Here is a 17,506-nt window from a genome sequence, read left to right on the forward strand (position 1 = left end):
GGGTATTTTTGGTCTTCAGGGTCCATTGGGTCTTCAAGGACATTTCTGTATATTGGGTCTTTGGGGGTCTTGAGAGTCCTTGGGGTCTTCTGTTTCTTTAACAGTCTACAGGTTATTTTGGGACTTCAGGTATTTGGGGTCCATTGGGTCTTTCAGGGTATTTAGTGTATTTATGGGTTTTGGGGTCTTTTCAGTCGTTTTGGTCTTTGGGGTCTTCATGGCTCTTTGGGGAATTTGGGGTCTTCATGGGTTTTTGTAGTCTTTTGGGTATTTAAGTCTTTGGGGTATTTTGGGTCTTTAATGGTCTTCAGGGTCATTTGGATCTTCGGGGTATTTTGGGTCTTCAAGGACTTTTCTGTATTTTGGGTCTTGAGTCCTTGGGGTCTTCTGTTTCTTTAACAGTCTACAGGTTATTTTGGGGTCCATTAGATCTTCAGGGTCTTCTGGGTCCTTGGGGTTTTCTGGGTCCTCTTTGTCATTTGGGTCCTTGGGGTTGTTTGGGTCTTTTGGGTCCATTGTGTCTTTAGGGTGTTTTCAGTCTTTTGGGCCTTTAACAATCTACAGGGTATTTTGGGTCTTACCAAATTTTGGGTCTTAATGTGTCTTGGGTCTTTGAGGTCTATTGGGTCTTTTCAATCTTTTGGGGTATTTTGGATCTTCAGAGTACTTGGGGGGTTTTCTGAGTCCTTGGGGTATTTTGGGTCCTCTTTGTCATTGGGCCCTTGGGGTTGTTTGGGTCTTTTGGATCCTTGGGTCTTTATGATATTTTGTGTCTATAACAGTCCACAAGGTGTTTGGGGCCCTTGGGGTATTTTGGGTCCTCAGAGTCTCTAAGTTATTTTAACTGGTTGACACAGTCGTTCAGATTGCCACTTAAACCCCCCCTCCCCCCCACACAAATCCCTCCAAAAGCACTACTCAAAGCCTTCAAAACAACCCTGATGAAGGGGGACAGAAACACACACACACACACCTTGTGTTTTATAGGGCAAAAGACATACATATACAGTGCATTCAGAAAGTATTCAGACCCCTTCACTTTCTTCACATTTTGTTATGTTGCAGCCTTTTGCTGAAATCGTTTAAATTCATTTTTTCCCTCATCAATCTACACTCAATACCCCATAATGACAAAGAGAAAACAGGATTTTAGAAAGTTTTGCAAATTTATTAATAAGAAAAAACTGAAATATCACATCGACATAAGTATTCATACCCTTTGCTATGACACTTGAAATTTAGCTCAGGTGCCTCCCATTTCTCTTGATCATCTTTGAGATATTTCTACACCTTGATTGGAGTCCACCAGTGGTAAATTCAATTGAATGGACATGATTTGGAAAGGCACACACCTGTCTATATAAGGTCTCACAGCTGACAATGCATATCAGAGCAAAAACCAAGCCATGAGGTCGAAGGAACTGCCTGCAGAGCTGAGACAGGATTGTGTCGAGGCACAGATCTGGGGAAGCCTACAAAAAAAAATCTCTGCTGCATTGAATGTTCCCAAGAGCACAGTGGCCTCCATAATTCTTAAATGGAAGAAGTTTGGAACAACCAGGACTCTTCCTAGAGCTGGCCGTCCGGCCAAACTGAGCAATCGGGGGAGAAGGGCCTTGGTAAGAGAGGTGACCAAGAACCCGATGGTCACTCTGGCTGAGCTCCAGAGATCCTGTGTGGAAATGGGAGAAACTTCCAGTAGGACGACCATCACTGCAACACTCCACTGATCTGGGCTTCATGGCAGAGTGGCCAGACGGAAGCCAAACAGTTCAATCTTGGTTTCATCAGACCACAGTCCTTCAGGTGCTTTTTTGCAAACAGGTGCTTCAGGTGCTGAGAGTCCTTCAGGTGCTTTTTTGCAAACTCCAAGCGGGCTTTCACGTGTCTTTCATTGAGGAGAGGCTTCCGTATGTATATGTACTATATGTATATGTGTATATACAGACTTGGCATTTAATATGGAATATTTTTTTTGTGGGGTTGAACTTACTTTTCAAGATGTCTTAGAACCAAAAGTTCATTGAAATTATGTTGAAATTATTCTAGATTTTGTTAATGTGACCTTTAAAAGAAACAAAAACCACATTTGACATTTCAAAACAAATAAATTGATCCTTGAAAGGGATGTAAACTGATATCGAACTCAATTCATGGACAATACTGTGTTAAACTTCTGTACGTTTTCCAGAAGTATCTCTTTATTTTGCACATTAGCCAAATTTTTTTTTAACAAAAACAAAAGTTAAATTACGACTGGGATTACGGACAGTAAAATTACAGTTCAGTACTTCGTGTAACCCCCACGAGCATTCAGGAGAGCACGTACACGTCGAGGCATGCTGTTCACGAGATTTGCCAAGGTTTGGACAGGAATCGCTTGCCATGCAGTGACAATAGCCTGCTGCAATTCACGCACAGAGGTCGGCTGCTGGTCCAAGTGGTCGATTTGACGCGTTAATTCTGCCCACAAGTTCTCTATCGGATTCATATCCGGGGACATGGCAGGCCACTCCATATGCTCTACACCACGGTCAGCAAGAAAGTGTTGGATCATGCGAGCACGATGAGGCCGTGCATTGCCATCTTGGAAGACAAAGTTTACCCGAAAGGCTGCACGAGCAAACGGAAGCAATGTTTCTTACAGAATGGCCCTGTACTTGAACTGGTTCAGGTTTCCATTCAGAACAACCAGGTCAGTTTTGCCCCCTGCATGAAATGCAGCCCAAACGGTCACCCCACCACCTCCAGCTTGGACTCTTGGCACGATACAATCTTTGTTGGAGGCTTCATGCACTTGTCTGCGCACTCGGACACGGCCATCTTGACGATAGACCAGAAATCTAAACTCGTCACTGAAGATCACGTGATTCCAGTGTCCTGGCTGCCATTGACGGTGCTCTCTGGCCCACTGCAATCGGCGCTGGTGGTGTTGTCTTGTCAGGCGTGGCTTTCTCAGGGGATGCCTGGCACGATAGCCTGCTTGAACCAGTCGTTGGTTGACTAGCCTTCTGGATACAGGCACATTTGTCAGTTGCTGCCACTCAGCCCTAAGCCGATTAGCTGACTTGGTACGGCCATTGCGGACTAACCGGTGCAGCTGGCGATCATCCCTCCTTGTGGTTCTGCAGGGACGCCCGTCCTGGCCTCGGTATTGGAGTAGGGACACCCCTCTGAGCATTTCGTTTCAGGATCTTTGACACCTGACCTTGAGTGATGCCATACTGCCGAGCAATAGCACGCTGTTTCATGCTGTAATTTCGTAAAGCCACCACTCCATGACAAACAGCATTGTCGAGTTGACGGACCATCTCCAGAGGAAGTGGCAATAACTTTTGGAGACGTGCAGCAGTTGTTTTCCACGAATACAGAATGCAACAACCCTTGTATACCCGACTGTGAAGCCAATCATCAAATGCACCTGTCCGTACATTTTGCCACGCCGCCTGTGATATAATCCTGTTGTTGACTTCTTGCTGCGACAGACAATCAGTGACATGGTTCTTTTAACAAATAAATCACCAAAGTGTAAAAGAAACTCACCAGATTGATATACTGAGTTAAGAAAGTAAAGCCAAGTCAAGAAAAAAAAAAATTCCATATTAAATGCCAAGTCTGTATATATATATATATATATATATATATATATATATATATATATATATATATATATATATATATATATATATATATATATACTGTATATATATATATACATATATACATATATATATATATATATATATATATATATATCATTGTCTGGTCATGAAGCAGGATATACACACATTGTGTACAATTATTATTTTATTATTAAACAGTGCATAAAGGCAGAAGATGCAGAATTGCAGACCTGACTTAAAAAAAAAAAAAAATTATCCAACATATAAGTCACACATTTCTCATCACAAGTCGATGCATACGTCTTCTCAAATCATGACACTTCATTTCCTCTTCAAATCTTGACTCTTCAGGAGCTGCTTTGCTTGCTCAGTCGCTTTCAACTCTTCTTGGAGGATGGAAATCTACATGGGACATAATCACACAATTGGCCAATGCCTCAAGAAAACAAGCATTTGGTTGAGTAAATTTCAAATATCAAAAGCAACCACAAACGATGGATAGAGGTCTTCAATATTAGACGTGAGATCAGGGACATCTCTCGCGAAATATCTCGAACTTTTGATCGGCTGGTACCCCACCTTGCTCTCCAAACTCTGCCGATGGCATCCAAGGCCACTCTTACAGACTTCCTCCATTCCCATAGCAAAGGTGTCTCTCAATGGAATCCTTTTATCTCCTCTCATTGTTAAGGCTGGAGAGCCGCAAGACAATGTTTTTGGCCCAATTCTATTCCTAAACATCATCAACGACCTCTATCAGACGCTCTATAAAATCCTCTGTCTATTTGCTGATTACTCTACCTCTCCTGTGATATCACTCATCCTTCAAATTGGCAGGCAGCAGCCTTCTTCTCTCTTCAGACTTCAATATAATCACATGCTGATCAAGCACTTAGTGTGAGATATTGTCAGGTTTGAAAGATACATTCCATCACTCTCCCTCTACGAAAGGACTGCATGGCAAATCCTCCAATATACCTTCTTAACAATCCTCTTGAAGCCAAACGGTCACTCAAACTGTTGGGTCTCAATATCAGCCGTGATCTTTCTTGGGCAAACCACATTTTTAAGTTGGCCTCCAAAGCCAGTTGCCGACGAGGTATTCGCTGTTGTGCAATGTTCTTCCTTGGAACTGTACTCTTTTCCATCTACAAGGCCTTCATCCACAGTTTAATGGAATACGGCTCTCCCGTCTGAGTTGGTGCCCCTGCCTCATACCTTTCTCAGCTTGATGCCTTGGAAACCAAAGCTTTAATAATAACCAGGAACCAGGAAATAATAAATAATTTACCAGGAACTTGGATGCAGGAGGAGGTCATTGGGCCCATCAAAGCCTGCACTATTATTACCAACATTTAGGGCCATTGCTATTACCAAATTGTTTGTCCGTGCTCTATCCTATTAAATGTCGAGTCTCGAGCAAGGAAGCAGCATGGCTCAGGTATGGCTCAGGCAGGGTTTGAACCAATGACCTCCGAGAATTAAAGCAAACACTATATTCAATACACCACTGAGGCTGGTCAAGTCCTCTATCTATTTGGTCGGCCTTGGTGGTGTCATGGATAGAGCTTTGCATATTCATCCCTTCAAGATCAATGGAATCTCCTGTGATAAAGCTGAGCCCATAGGCCTATCACTTTCACATTGCAATATCCATATTGCTACATTTATAAAAACTAAAATAATAAATAGCGAGGTACCAGTCCGACACACTGGACAATTATGATCATGAACCCTCTCCAGTCACAATATCAAGGTAAATGTGAACTACGTGATAAATAACCTTCTTGAGTCACAGTTTCTCTGCGGCAGATTCGCTATGTCGGTGCATCACATCGGCATCTGGCATCGTATGGAGCAGGCTGAACAGGGAATTATCCACTCTAACTCTGAATTGAATAAATATTTCAACTGACATTTAATGTTTATTTCATCTTTGTTTGGCATACAGCATCGAGTGGCATGGTCCATTAATTTATGTATTAATATAAAGATCCTAATTTCCATGTGTATGGGAAACTAGACAAGGCATTGGATCCCTATGGTCCCTATGGCACTGGGATTGGGGAGAGGTAGGTGGAAGCAGGGGGGAACAATATTATGTTTTGCCTCCAGGCGCCAAACACCCTCAGTACGCCACCGGTGAACAGGTCTTATAAAATTTCTATGACAACATTGGCAAATCAGTAGTAGAACATCTACATGCATATTTGTAAAAAAAAAAAGTAAACAAACGAGTAATAAAACTTTTTTTTTTTAATGTAAATGGTTGTAGGAATTTTACTCCAAAAAGTATGCAAACAAGGTAGGGATGATCACAAGAAATAATCATGTGAAAAACATCCCTACATCTTCCTTTGAATAATGGTTGTCCTCCCTAGAAAAGAACAAATGAACAATGAAAAAGTGGAAGGAATGTATGGAGACAAAAGGTCTGAAGGTGAATATCGGAAAAACGAAGGTGATGGCAAGTGGTAAAGCATGTGGTGAGGTGGAAAGACCTGGGAAGTGGCCATGTGCTGTGTGCAGGAAGGGTGTCGGAGTGAACTCCATTCAATGTACAATGTGCGCTGAGTGGCTTCATCAAAAATGTCGTGGTTTGAGAGGGTCATTAACCAGTGTGGCAGCTACATTCAAGCGTAAGGTGTGCACAGAGGGAGCTGCAGATGGAGGAAATGTTGAGTTGGATCTTGGAGATGGCGTGAAGCTGGAAGGTGTGAAAACATTTTGCTACCTCGGAGACATGCTGAATGGAGAAGGTGGATCAGACTCGGCAACGGTTGGAAGAGTGAGATGTGCATGGAAGAAGTTTGGGGAACTGAGTGGCGTGCTGACGAGGAGGGGAGTGTCGTTGAAGCTGAAGGGAAAGGTGTATGCTGCATGTGTGAGAAGTGTTATGATTTATGGGAGCGAGACATGGGTAATGAACGTAGAGCAGCAACGAAGGCTGGAAAGGGTGGAAATGCGAATGGTTCGGTGGATGTGTGGAGTATCGTTGAGAGAGAGGAAGACAAATGATGAATTGCGAAAGATGATGGGAATAGAGCCTGTGATGGATGCTGTGAAGAGAAACAGGTTGAGATGGTTTGGTCATGTGTTGAGGAAGGATGAAAGTGACTGGTTGAGAAGAGTGATGGAAATGAATGTAGAAGGAAGAAGAGGACGGGGAAGACTGACAAAGACTTGGCTAAAGATGGTCGGAGAAGAAATGCGGGCAAGGGGGTTAACAAGGAGAGATGCAGAAAATAGGGCAAATGGAGAAGATTGTCATGGGGACCGCAAGGCTAACCCCCGCTCTTGCAGGGAAAATGGCCTTAAAATGCCTGTTGTTGTTGTTGTTGTTGTCGTCATCCCTAGAAAAGACACTGAGTGTGCTCGATATAACTGTCTTTTCTCAGGACAACCATTAATCAAAGAAAGATGTAGGGATGGTTTCCCATGATCATTTATTGTGATCATACCTGACATAACATGTTGACATACTTTTTGGAGTAACATCCCTGCAACTCTTTTACATTTTTTATTACTCTTGCCAGGGTAGAGGGTACTGAACTCGAGTCTGTTTGTTTGTGCTTGTCCGCATATAATAAATATGATTTTCTCTGCAACCATTGGTCTGATTAAAAGGAAATTTTCAACATAGGTGCACCTCCTCCTGTAGAATTTTTTAATGATAATTATGATCGCATCGGTCACGTGTTACGGGCGCCATCTTGGGAAAAAAAAATTGCACCTCTATATCTACAAAAGCGCTGCATAGAAAAAAATGAGACATGGCTCATTGTAAGGAACCCTCCATGGCGAATATATGAAAAAAATGAATGATCGTTTTAAGGCCATTTTTCCCCGCTTGAGCAGGGGTTAGCCTTGCGGGCCCCATGACAATCATGGTTCCCTGTTTTGAGGCAATGTTTTTATGGCCGGATGCCCTTCCTGGCGCCAACCCTTAATCGCCTCTTCGATGCGCAGGGATACGGTGCACCTATTTTAAGCCGAGGTACACACCGGGATCATTCATCCCAGCAAGCTGGTACTCAATTTGCCGACCTCGGAAGGATGACAGGCTGAGTCAACCCCCCTGGTGTTAATTTAGCGATCGACCGGGATCCGAACCCAGGATCCTAAGCCGGCACCCTAACTGCTAAGCCAACACCAGGCTAATTATTCTCCATGGCGAATAACATACGTTAATGATGATGTCATAGGTTCCTCCATTATGACGTCATAATTCGACAAGTACAAAACTTCATCCGATCAAGAACAAATTTCTTGAGCACCATCTATGGATAGAATGGTGGAGGAATTTTTTTTTGGAGTTTGAATTGCTGCTGGAGAATTGCTGAATTGGGTAGCTCATCGGTCACATGATTCATCCGCCATATTTGTTTTAACACAAAAGCCTTAAAAACCACTAAAAACACATCCTGGTGAGGGTCTGTAATGTCTGATTGCTCTTTCTTGTTTTAAATGTTTTTATTAACATATTGCAGGTGTTGGTATACAAATTAAAATTTTAACATTGCTTTGATAGTTGGCATTTTTTTCAAAATAACCAATCACTTCAAGCAAATCCAGAGTCATTGGTGCTGGAGTGTGAATTGGGTACCTTGGTAGCATGCCGTGCTCGTACAGCATCAGAAACTTTTGTACTGTACGAAGGATTCGCTGTCCTATGCTTCATTGCTTGCAACTTATCCTCAATCTGACGGCCCAAGTTGGTAAGACGAGTGATCTCCTGCTGTATGTCCACCAGGTCCTGCATAATACAAATGCAATGTAATGTACGCACAATGAAAAGCAAGGCAGGAATCCAAATGTCACGGCCATCACATTATTGGACGAAATAAAGGTGGTTTTCTTTACCACTATGACAACAATTTATTTAACATCAATTATTTAAAATTCATGAACAAACATCCAACAAATGACAGTTAAAAAACCCTCCCCCCCCAAAAAACAAAAAAAACAATGAAATCCCATTGTCTCATCCAAAAAAATGAATTTTTGAACAAAGCCCACCAAAAAAATCAAACAAACAGGAAAGACATCAGCAAAGAAATTCAAAATGCTAAAGGAGGGTCATGTAGATGAGACTGAAATCTCACGTGAAGCAGGAATGCCTTGCAGCCCGGAGCCACAATGGCGACTGCAGCTTCAGCTGGAGCTGCCTGCCCTGGCTCCATTAACTTCACCTGCTCACAACAGGCCAAGCTGTGCAAAGCATTACTAAATCTGTGCATTGCACGAAGCCACACGTCCTCGCTGCATTCCAATAGCACTGATTTGGCATACAAGTGGGTGGGCGAAAAACACCATGAGTTTCAAAACGAACAAAATTTCATTTCCCAATCTAAAGCTCATGGGGGGGGGGGGGGGGGGGGTGGCAGACATAACCACATGACATTTTACCTAATGAACCCAAGATGTAATCAGTTCATCTTTGCATCATAGTACGTACATTTACCAGGGTTGGTCAAAATCCCTTCAGCGGTTCAAAGTTATTGCAGTAACGAAATCACAAGCTGGTCAAATGAAACCCTTGGAAAATGTCTTTCAATCCTGTAAAATTTCACACTCTCACCATCTCTCTCTGAAACGACCATCTAGTAAACGCTCCAATCTACTTTCTTAACAATTCACTTGAGGAGGCTCAGTCATTCAAACTCCTGGGTCTCACCATCAGCCATGGTATTTGTTGGGCAAACCACATTTCAACATTGGCCTCCAAAGCCAGCTGCTGACTGGGCATCCTCCATCGCACAAAGTTCTTCCTTGGCACACCTGAACTCATATCCACCGACACAACCTTCATCTGTAGCTTGATGAAGTACTGCTCTCCCCTCTTGGTTGGATTATCTGCCACACATCTTGGTCAGCTTGATGCTGTGAAACCAAGCAGTTCAATCTTGGTTTCATCAGACCACAGAATCTTGTTTCTCACAGTTTGAGAGTCCTTTAGGTGCTTTTTTTGCAAACTCCAAGCGGGCTTTTATGTGTCTTTCATTGAGGAGAGGCTTCCGTCTGGCCACTCTGCCATGAAGCCCAGATCGGTGGAGTGTTGCAGTGATCGTTGTCCTTCTGGAAGTTTCTCCCATCTCCACACAGGATCTCTGGAGCTCAGCTAGAGGGACCATCGGGTTCTTTGTCACCTTTCTTACCAAGGCCCTTCTCCCCCGATTGCTCAGTTTGGCCAGGCGGCCAGCTCGAGGAAGAGTCCTGGTTGTTCCAAACTTCTTCCATTTAAGAATTATGGGGGCCACTGTGCTCTTGGGAACCTTCAATGCTGCAGAAATTTGTTTGTAGGCTTCCCCAGATCTGTGCCTCGACACAATCCTGTTCTCTGAGCTCTGCAGGCAGTTCCTTCGACCTCATGAGTTGGTTTTTGCTCCGATATGCATTGTCAGCTGTGAGACCTTATATAGACAGGTGTGTGCCTTTCCAAATCATGTCCAATCAATTGAATTTACCACACACAGGTGGACCCCAATCAAGGTGTAGAAACATCTCAAAGATGATCAAGAGACATGGGAGGCAACTGAGCTAAATTTCAAGTGTCATAGCAAAGTGTATGAATACTTATGTCAATGTGATATTTTAGTTTTTTCTTTTTAATAAATTTGCAAAACTTTCTAATATCCTGTTTTCTCTTTGTCATTTTGGGGTATTGAGTGTAGATTGATTAGGGAAAAAATGAATTTAAACGATTTCAGCATTAGGCTGCAACATAAAATGTGAAAAAAGTGAAGGGGTCTGAATACTTTCTGAATGCAGTGTATATATATATATATATATGGGAGCATACACTGGATCAGCAAGTCGGTGCGTCCTATGACGACTCCTCAACACCATCCCGACATACACCATTGTGTGTGCTAAGGAACGAGGTGTTTTTTTACGGCGGCCGGAGTGCAAATCCTGCCATCAACCTCCTTGAGACCAATACCCTGGTGCTCATTTCACTGACCTCGGAAGGATGACAGGCAGAGTCAACCCCACCTGGTATTAATTCAACAGCTGAATGGGATTCAAACTCAGGGCCTTAGGATCCCAAGCCCGCCACCCTAACCATTACCCAACATCAGGTATATGGAAAATACCAGACTAAAAATGGCAGAATACATAAAAAAAAAAAAAATAGGACATACGCTTTGGTTTGCTGCGAGTGATGTTGTAGTTGGCCTTCAAGCCAAGAACAGTGCGAATAACCTCTTGGACCATTTCAAATTCTCTGGCCAAATCCAGATCTTCAAAGGGTTGCTAAATAAAAATGAAAAAAAACCAAAAACGTACGCATTGTTCAGAACTGAAATGTCAGTTTGTCACACAAACATCTTACGATATACATTTCAAAAATAACAACAGAATGTTTTGTGTCTTGAAAATACTGATTCCACCATTTCAGTAATCTTAAAAATCAAGTCTCATAATAATCATTGGAAACCTATAAAGATGGCTGATTCAGATTGGAGTGAGGTGTTCGTGGTCATATGATAAAAAAAAAAAAAAAAAAAAAAATGCCGTAGCACGCTAACATGATAGAAAGAAGCTAATAAACAAGTGCAGATACATTCAAAGTACACTGCCCCCATGCCAAAATAAATAACTAACATCCTCCAGCGCGGCATTGCTGGGGTGCCTCAGAGGCACGGCGAGAACCGCCATGCAGCACTTTTTTTTTTTTTTTTTTTTTTTTTTTTTTTTTTTTTTTTTTTTTTTTTTTTTTTTTTTTTTTTTTTTTTTTTTTTTTTTGTTTTGTTTTGTTTTGTTTTGTTTTGTTTTGTTTTGTTTTGTTTTGTTTTGTTTTGTTTTGTTTTGTATACAAGATCGAGGCTCGTGAAAGAGCTAACAATAATCACAAAAAAGACAAACCGACACACAAAACACAAAAAAACAAGGGGAGCGGCAGACAAGATGGGGAGAGAGGGGGAAGGACACAAACACAACATTTGAGAGCAGGGACATCGGGAGGACTTGGGGGGAAGTGGGAGAGGAATAAAACATATGAACGCTGCAAGGACTCTGGGGTGAATTACCGGGGGTAGAAAAGATCAAGGTTTTCAATGGGGGAAGATAAGAGATGGTGGTGAACAGCTGTTTTAAAGACCTGGAGGGAGGAGTGGGATTGAATGGAGTGGGGGAGTTTGTTCCAGAGGCGGGAGAAAAGGGGAATGAAAGAGTGAAGGTGAGCAGAGAGCCTAGACTTTGGCAGTTTAACCATAAGAGGGTTGCAGGCAGATCTTGTGCGACCTGAAGGAATATTTGGGGGACAGAGCACAGAGAGAGCTGGGGGAGCAAGGCCAGAGAGGAGTCGGTAGAAGACAGAAAGACCACCAACCTGCCTGCGGTGAGTGAGTGAAAGGCCCTCGGAGTTGACTACATCGCAGGAGATTCCAATGATTCTGAAAGCTTTGGCCTCAACAGCGTGAAGCCGAGCAAGGTGTGAGGCAGGAGCACCAGCCCAGAGGGGGGAACAGTATTCCATTGAGCTGCGGATGAAAGCCTTGTATGTGGTGAGGAGCTCAGGTGTGCCAAGGAAGGACTTCGCACGACGGAGGATGCCCAGTCGGCGACTGGCTTTGGAGGCCAGCTTGGAAATGTGGTTTTCCCAAGAAAGATCATGGCAGATAGTGAGACCCAAAAGCTTGAGCGACAGAACTTCTTGGAGAGGATTGTTGAGAAAGTAGATGGGAGGGTTGTCCAGTCGGTCCTTTCGGAGAGACATTGTAAGAGTGTGAGATTTGTCAGGATTGAAAGACATGTTCCACTTGTTTGACCAGTCTGTGATTTTGTCCAGGTCTGCAGAGAGTGAGGAGGCTGCAGACTGCCGATCTGAGGGATGAGGAATGGAGCGGCAGATAGTGGAGTCATCAGCAAAGAGATAGAGAGGATTTTCCAGAGAGTCGGAGAGGTCATTGATGAAGACCAGAAATAGCACAGGGCCCAGAACACTGCCTTGGGGAACTCCAGCCAGAACAGGAAGGGAAGATGAGAGAAATCCATTCAGGGCCACACGTTGCCTACGACCAGAGAGGAAATCCGCAAGCCATGAGTGGAGATTTCCCTGAATACCATAGGAGGTGAGTTTGGTGAGCAGAGCTGGGTGCCAGACTGTATCGAAGGCACGTGATATGTCAAGTGAGACAGCTCTGATTTCCTGTTTGGCATTGAGGACCTCCATCCATTGTTGAGACAGCAGAAGCAACATGTCCAGAGTAGAATGACCTGGTCTGAATCCAAATTGATGATCAGAGATCAAGCCATTGGAGAAGAGGAAGGATTTGAGACATTGAGACGGTATTGGGAGGGAGATGTGCACAATAATTGATTAATTGCACAATTAAAATCAATAAATAATAATCGTAAGATAATTTCTTAATTGGGTAATAGCATACCCCAACCACCAGTGCTTCATCCAAAGCTGTAACTTTTTGAAAATCAAGTTATTAATCAAAAAAAATTTTTTTTTGATTAAGCAGTAAATAATAAATCGATCAATTGATTGATTACTAAGTCCAAAATATCCTTCCGAGCCACATCACTTGGTCACTGTTGTGTGGAACATCAGCTTCCTGGCCCAAAAGGTGCCCAAGATATTGCCCAGATGAGAAAGAAAATAAATAATTTATGAATAATGAAAATAAATAAATAATAATCATAGAATAATTAAATTATTAATCAATTGGCTAATATAATACCTAAACCACCACCGTTTCATCTGAATCTGTAACTTTAAAGAAAATCAATTAATGAAGTCATTAATTGTCTCAATTCCTCGGAGACATGCTGAATGGAGAAGGTGGATCAGACTCGGCAACGGTTGCGAGAGTGAGATGTGCATGGAAGAAGTTTCGGGAACTGAGTGGCGTGCTGATGAGGAGGGGAGTGTCGTTGAAGCTGAAGGGAAAGGTGTATGCTGCATGTGTGAGAAGTGTTATGATTTATGGGAGTGAGACATGGGTAATGAACGTAGAGCAGCAACGAAGGCTGGAAAGGGTGGAAATGTGAATGGTTCGATGGATGTGCGGAGTATCGTTGAAAGAGAGGAAGACAAATGATGAATTGCGAAAGATGATGGGAATAGAGCCTGTGATTGATGCTGTAAAGAGGAACAGGTTGAGATGGTTTGGTCACGTGTTGAGGAAGGATGAAAGTGACTGGTAGAGAAGAGTGAGGGAAATGAACGTAGAAGTAAGTAGAGGACGGGGAAGACCGAGAAAGACTTGGCTAAAGATGGTGGAAGAAGAAATGCGGGCAAAGGGGTTAACAAGGAGAGATGCAGAAAATAGGGTAAAATGGAGAAGATTGTCATGGGGACCGCAAGGCTAACCCCCGCTCTAGCAGGGAAAATGGCCTTAAAATGCATGTTGTTGTTTTGTTTAAGTCATTAATTGAATAATTAAATAATTAATCGATTAATCAATAAATCAAAAATAACCTTTACAGCCAAATCACTTGGTCATTATCATGTCCAAATATCAGCTTCCTAACTCAAAATGTGCCTGAGATATCACCCAGATGAGAAAGGAAATAAATAAGTGCTTAATAAATCGATAGCAATTAAGTAATTGATTAATTGATCAAAAAAACAAAAATAAGGTTTTTGCCAAAGCACTTGCTCACTATTGTGCCAAAATTTCAGCTTCCGAGCTCGAAGTATGGCTGAGATATCGCCCGGACAAATAAACAAACAAGTGTAGATACATTCAAAGTACACCTCCTCCATGCCAAATAAATAAATATGTTCCAGCGTGGTATTGACGGGGCGCCATAGGCTCCCGGCGATACTGCCTTGCAGCACATGGTATTGGGAGGGAGAGGTACAATAGTTGATCAATTAATTGCGTAATTAAAATCAGTAAATCGTAATCGTAAAATAATTTCTTAATCAATTGGCCCATAGCATATCTCAACCACCAGTGTTTCATCTGAAGCTGTGATTTTTTGAAAATTAATTTTAAAAGTTGTTATTCGAAAAAATTAAAGAATTAATTGATTAATTGTCTAATCTATATATATATAAAACACAGTTTGTGTGTGTGTGTGTGTGTGTGTGTGTGTGTGTGTGTGTGTGTGTGTGTGTGTGTAATGTTACCGATAGACTCCTAAACAGAGAGGCTCACGTGCTTGATATTTGGCATAGACATGGCCATTGAGCCTGGGAAGAACATGGCCTACCTAAGAATACTTGACGAGATCCATATTTTTTATTCATATTTACCTCAGCGCATTTCAGCGAGGAATATTATACACGGAATCTGAGCCGGTGGCAGAGCAGCGTGCTGATTTGCTCAGAGCGATCACGTGATGTTCCATCCCCGCCGCCAGACCATTGAACGGAAAATATATCGAATCAATGACCATTGCCATTCACACCACATAGGTGGAGATGCAGCTACCGGGCGCCATCTTGGTTGGCACTCGTTGCTGGGCGATGGTGATTTCCGTCACACCGTTTGCATGTAATTCAGAGCGAAAAGCGATTGTGTTTTTTCACCTTTTGTGTGATCGTGTTTTGTGTCGATTTTGTGTGATATGAATTAAACGTCTTTGAAACAGCTGTGAAACGTCTTTCCACAACCCTTCCGTAACCGATTGGAGCAGTTTATTGCCGCTCAAAATGGCATTTTAACAGTTGTCTGGCTTTTAAAATCTGGGACACGTTCAAAACAAACGAGATCCGCGAAGTGAGTTGGTCGAGTCGTGCTCACCAAGATGGCGACACGGCGGCTACACTTTTCACGGAGTATGAGCGTTCTATATATTTCAATTCAGTGCACCAGACTCGCTCATGTACTTGATTTGTGGCATAGACATGGCCATTGGGCCTTCACGGTGTAATTTGTGCGAGGCTTTTGTCCGAGTGAGCTCGAGTCGAGAGGGCGAATGTACGGGTTGAGAATGTACGGGTCTACCTTCCCCCGCCCGGCAACGCCGGTACTGGAGGGCGTCACAGGATCGGTGAGTCTCCAAAATCCGCTTCGTGCTGTTGTCGCGAAGATGCTGGACGATGTCGCGATTGTTGTGCTGCTCTCCTACCATGAGAACTGCAACGTCATTGTTGACTGGCCCTCCCCTTCCTCCCCTCCCCCCCTCTCCCTGCCCTCCCCCCTCTCCCTCCCCCTCCATCCTCCCCCCTCTCCCTCCCCTCCCCCTCCATCCTCCCCTTCCCCTCCCCCCTCTCCATCCCCCCTCCGCTCTCCCCTCCCCCCCTCCATCCTCCCCTTCCCCCCCTCCACCCTCCCCTCCCCCTTCACCCTCCCCCCCCGCCCGGCAATGCCGGGAACTTCTGCTAGTCAATAAATAATTAATAAAAGCTCAAATTTGAGAATTTGGTACATTGAGAGTTAGCATCCATGATTTGTAAGTGTTGTTATTTCTTTGCTAATTATTTTAGGTTAAAATGTTGTTTTATTACAACTCCTGCACGAATCCCTCCACCCTTAAAAAAAATCTCACCTCCATATCCACTGGGTCCCTGAGCTTCCCAATCATCTTCATTTGAAGTACTTGTAAAGAAATGTGTACACTCTTTCTGTAATTGGGAATCATAATGTTATCTTGGTGCTACTGATGTTTAAATGTTACTTCAGTTTATATTCAAGCATTAAGGCATTATAGTGTGTGTTATTACCTCCGCCACCAAAGGTGGGGGGAGGTTATGTTTTCACCCCTGCCTGTCTGTGAACAGGATATCACAAAACGTTGTACACAAATTCAGACAAAATTTGGTGGAAAAGGTGGGTGTGCAACAAGGAAGAAATTATTAGACTTTGGGGAACATCCAGATCCGGTTCCAGATGCTAGAATATTTTCAGTGATTCTGCAACTTTGAGAGATGGGGCAAAAACTATATGGAGCATGATATTTCAAAATCATAATGTTGTCCTTTTCTCTCTGGGTCCTTTTCTCCTGACAAGGTGGAGAAGTTTCAGTCAACCCTCGACTCTGATTCTGCAACTGGACCTGACGGCATCAGCCCACGGGTCATAAAATCCTGTTCGTCCGCTTTTTCACTCCCTCTCTCTGTTCTCTTCACCCTCTCTTTTGCTCAAGGTTATCTGCCATCAGCTTGGAAATCAGCCAACATCACCGCTTTACACAAAAAAGTGCAAAAACAGATCCTTGCAACTATAGACGAATCAGCCTTCTCCCAATTATCAGCAAAGTCATGGAATCCATCCTTGCTTTGGACATCAAATCTTTCCTCTTCTCCAATGGCTTGATCTCTGACCATCAATTTGGTTTCAGACCAGGTCACTCTACTTTGGACATGCTGCGTCTGCTGTCTCAACAATGGATGGAGGTCCTCAATGCCAAACAGGAAATTAGAGCTGTTTCCCTTGACATATCACGTGCCTTCAATACGGTCTGGCACCCCGCTCTCCTCACCAAACTCTCCTCCTACGGTATCCATGGAAATCTCCACGCATGACTTGCGGACTTCCTCTCTAGTCGTAGTCAACGTGTGGCCCTGAATGGGTTTCTCCAATCTCCCCTTCCTGTTCAGGCTGGAGTTCCCCAAGGCAGTGTTCTGGGCCTTGTGCTTTTTCTGGTCTTCATCAATGATCCCTCTGACTCTCTTGAAAATCCTCTCTCCCTCTTTGCTGATGACTCCACTATCTGTCGCTCCATTCCTCATCCGTCAGATTGGCAGTCTGCAGCCTCCTCACTCTCTGCGGAACTCGACAAAATCACAGACTGGTCAAACAAGTGGAACATGTCTTTCAATCCTGACAAGTCTCAAACTCTTACTATGTCTCTCCGAAAAGACCGACTGGACAACCCTCCCATCTACTTTCTGAACAATCCTCTCCAAGAAGTTCTGTCACTCAAGCTTTTGGGTCTCACTATCTGCTATGATCTTTCCTGGGAAAACCAGATTT

At 43.3% G+C, this 17,506-nt stretch overlaps 1 protein-coding gene across 5 annotated transcripts in view; it reads right to left on the bottom strand.

The window, feature by feature from the left end:
* Positions 1 to 3,791: 3,791 nt before the first annotated feature.
* Positions 3,792 to 17,506, bottom strand: part of LOC137418019 (valine--tRNA ligase, mitochondrial) — a 170,849-nt gene continuing 157,134 nt past the window's right edge. For 4 of the 5 annotated variants that reach the window (XM_078774487.1, XM_078774490.1, XM_078774488.1 and 1 more), the window contains 4 exons: positions 10,769 to 10,880; positions 8,729 to 8,901; positions 8,230 to 8,379; positions 3,792 to 4,025 (listed from right to left, as the gene is read on the bottom strand). In XM_078774487.1, the coding sequence (XP_078630613.1) occupies positions 3,945 to 4,025; positions 8,230 to 8,379; positions 8,729 to 8,901; positions 10,769 to 10,880 (516 nt within the window). In that variant the 3' untranslated portion in view covers positions 3,792 to 3,944. Of the gene's footprint in view, positions 4,026 to 8,229; positions 8,380 to 8,728; positions 8,902 to 10,768; positions 10,881 to 16,079; positions 16,156 to 17,506 lie in introns of those variants that run through there. The other variant, XR_013622867.1, reaches the window with a different exon arrangement.

This window comes from Myxine glutinosa, chromosome 3 (assembly GCF_964187855.1).
Source record: "Myxine glutinosa chromosome 3, kmMyxGlut1.1, whole genome shotgun sequence".
NCBI classification, from domain to species: Eukaryota; Metazoa; Chordata; class Myxini; order Myxiniformes; family Myxinidae; genus Myxine; species Myxine glutinosa.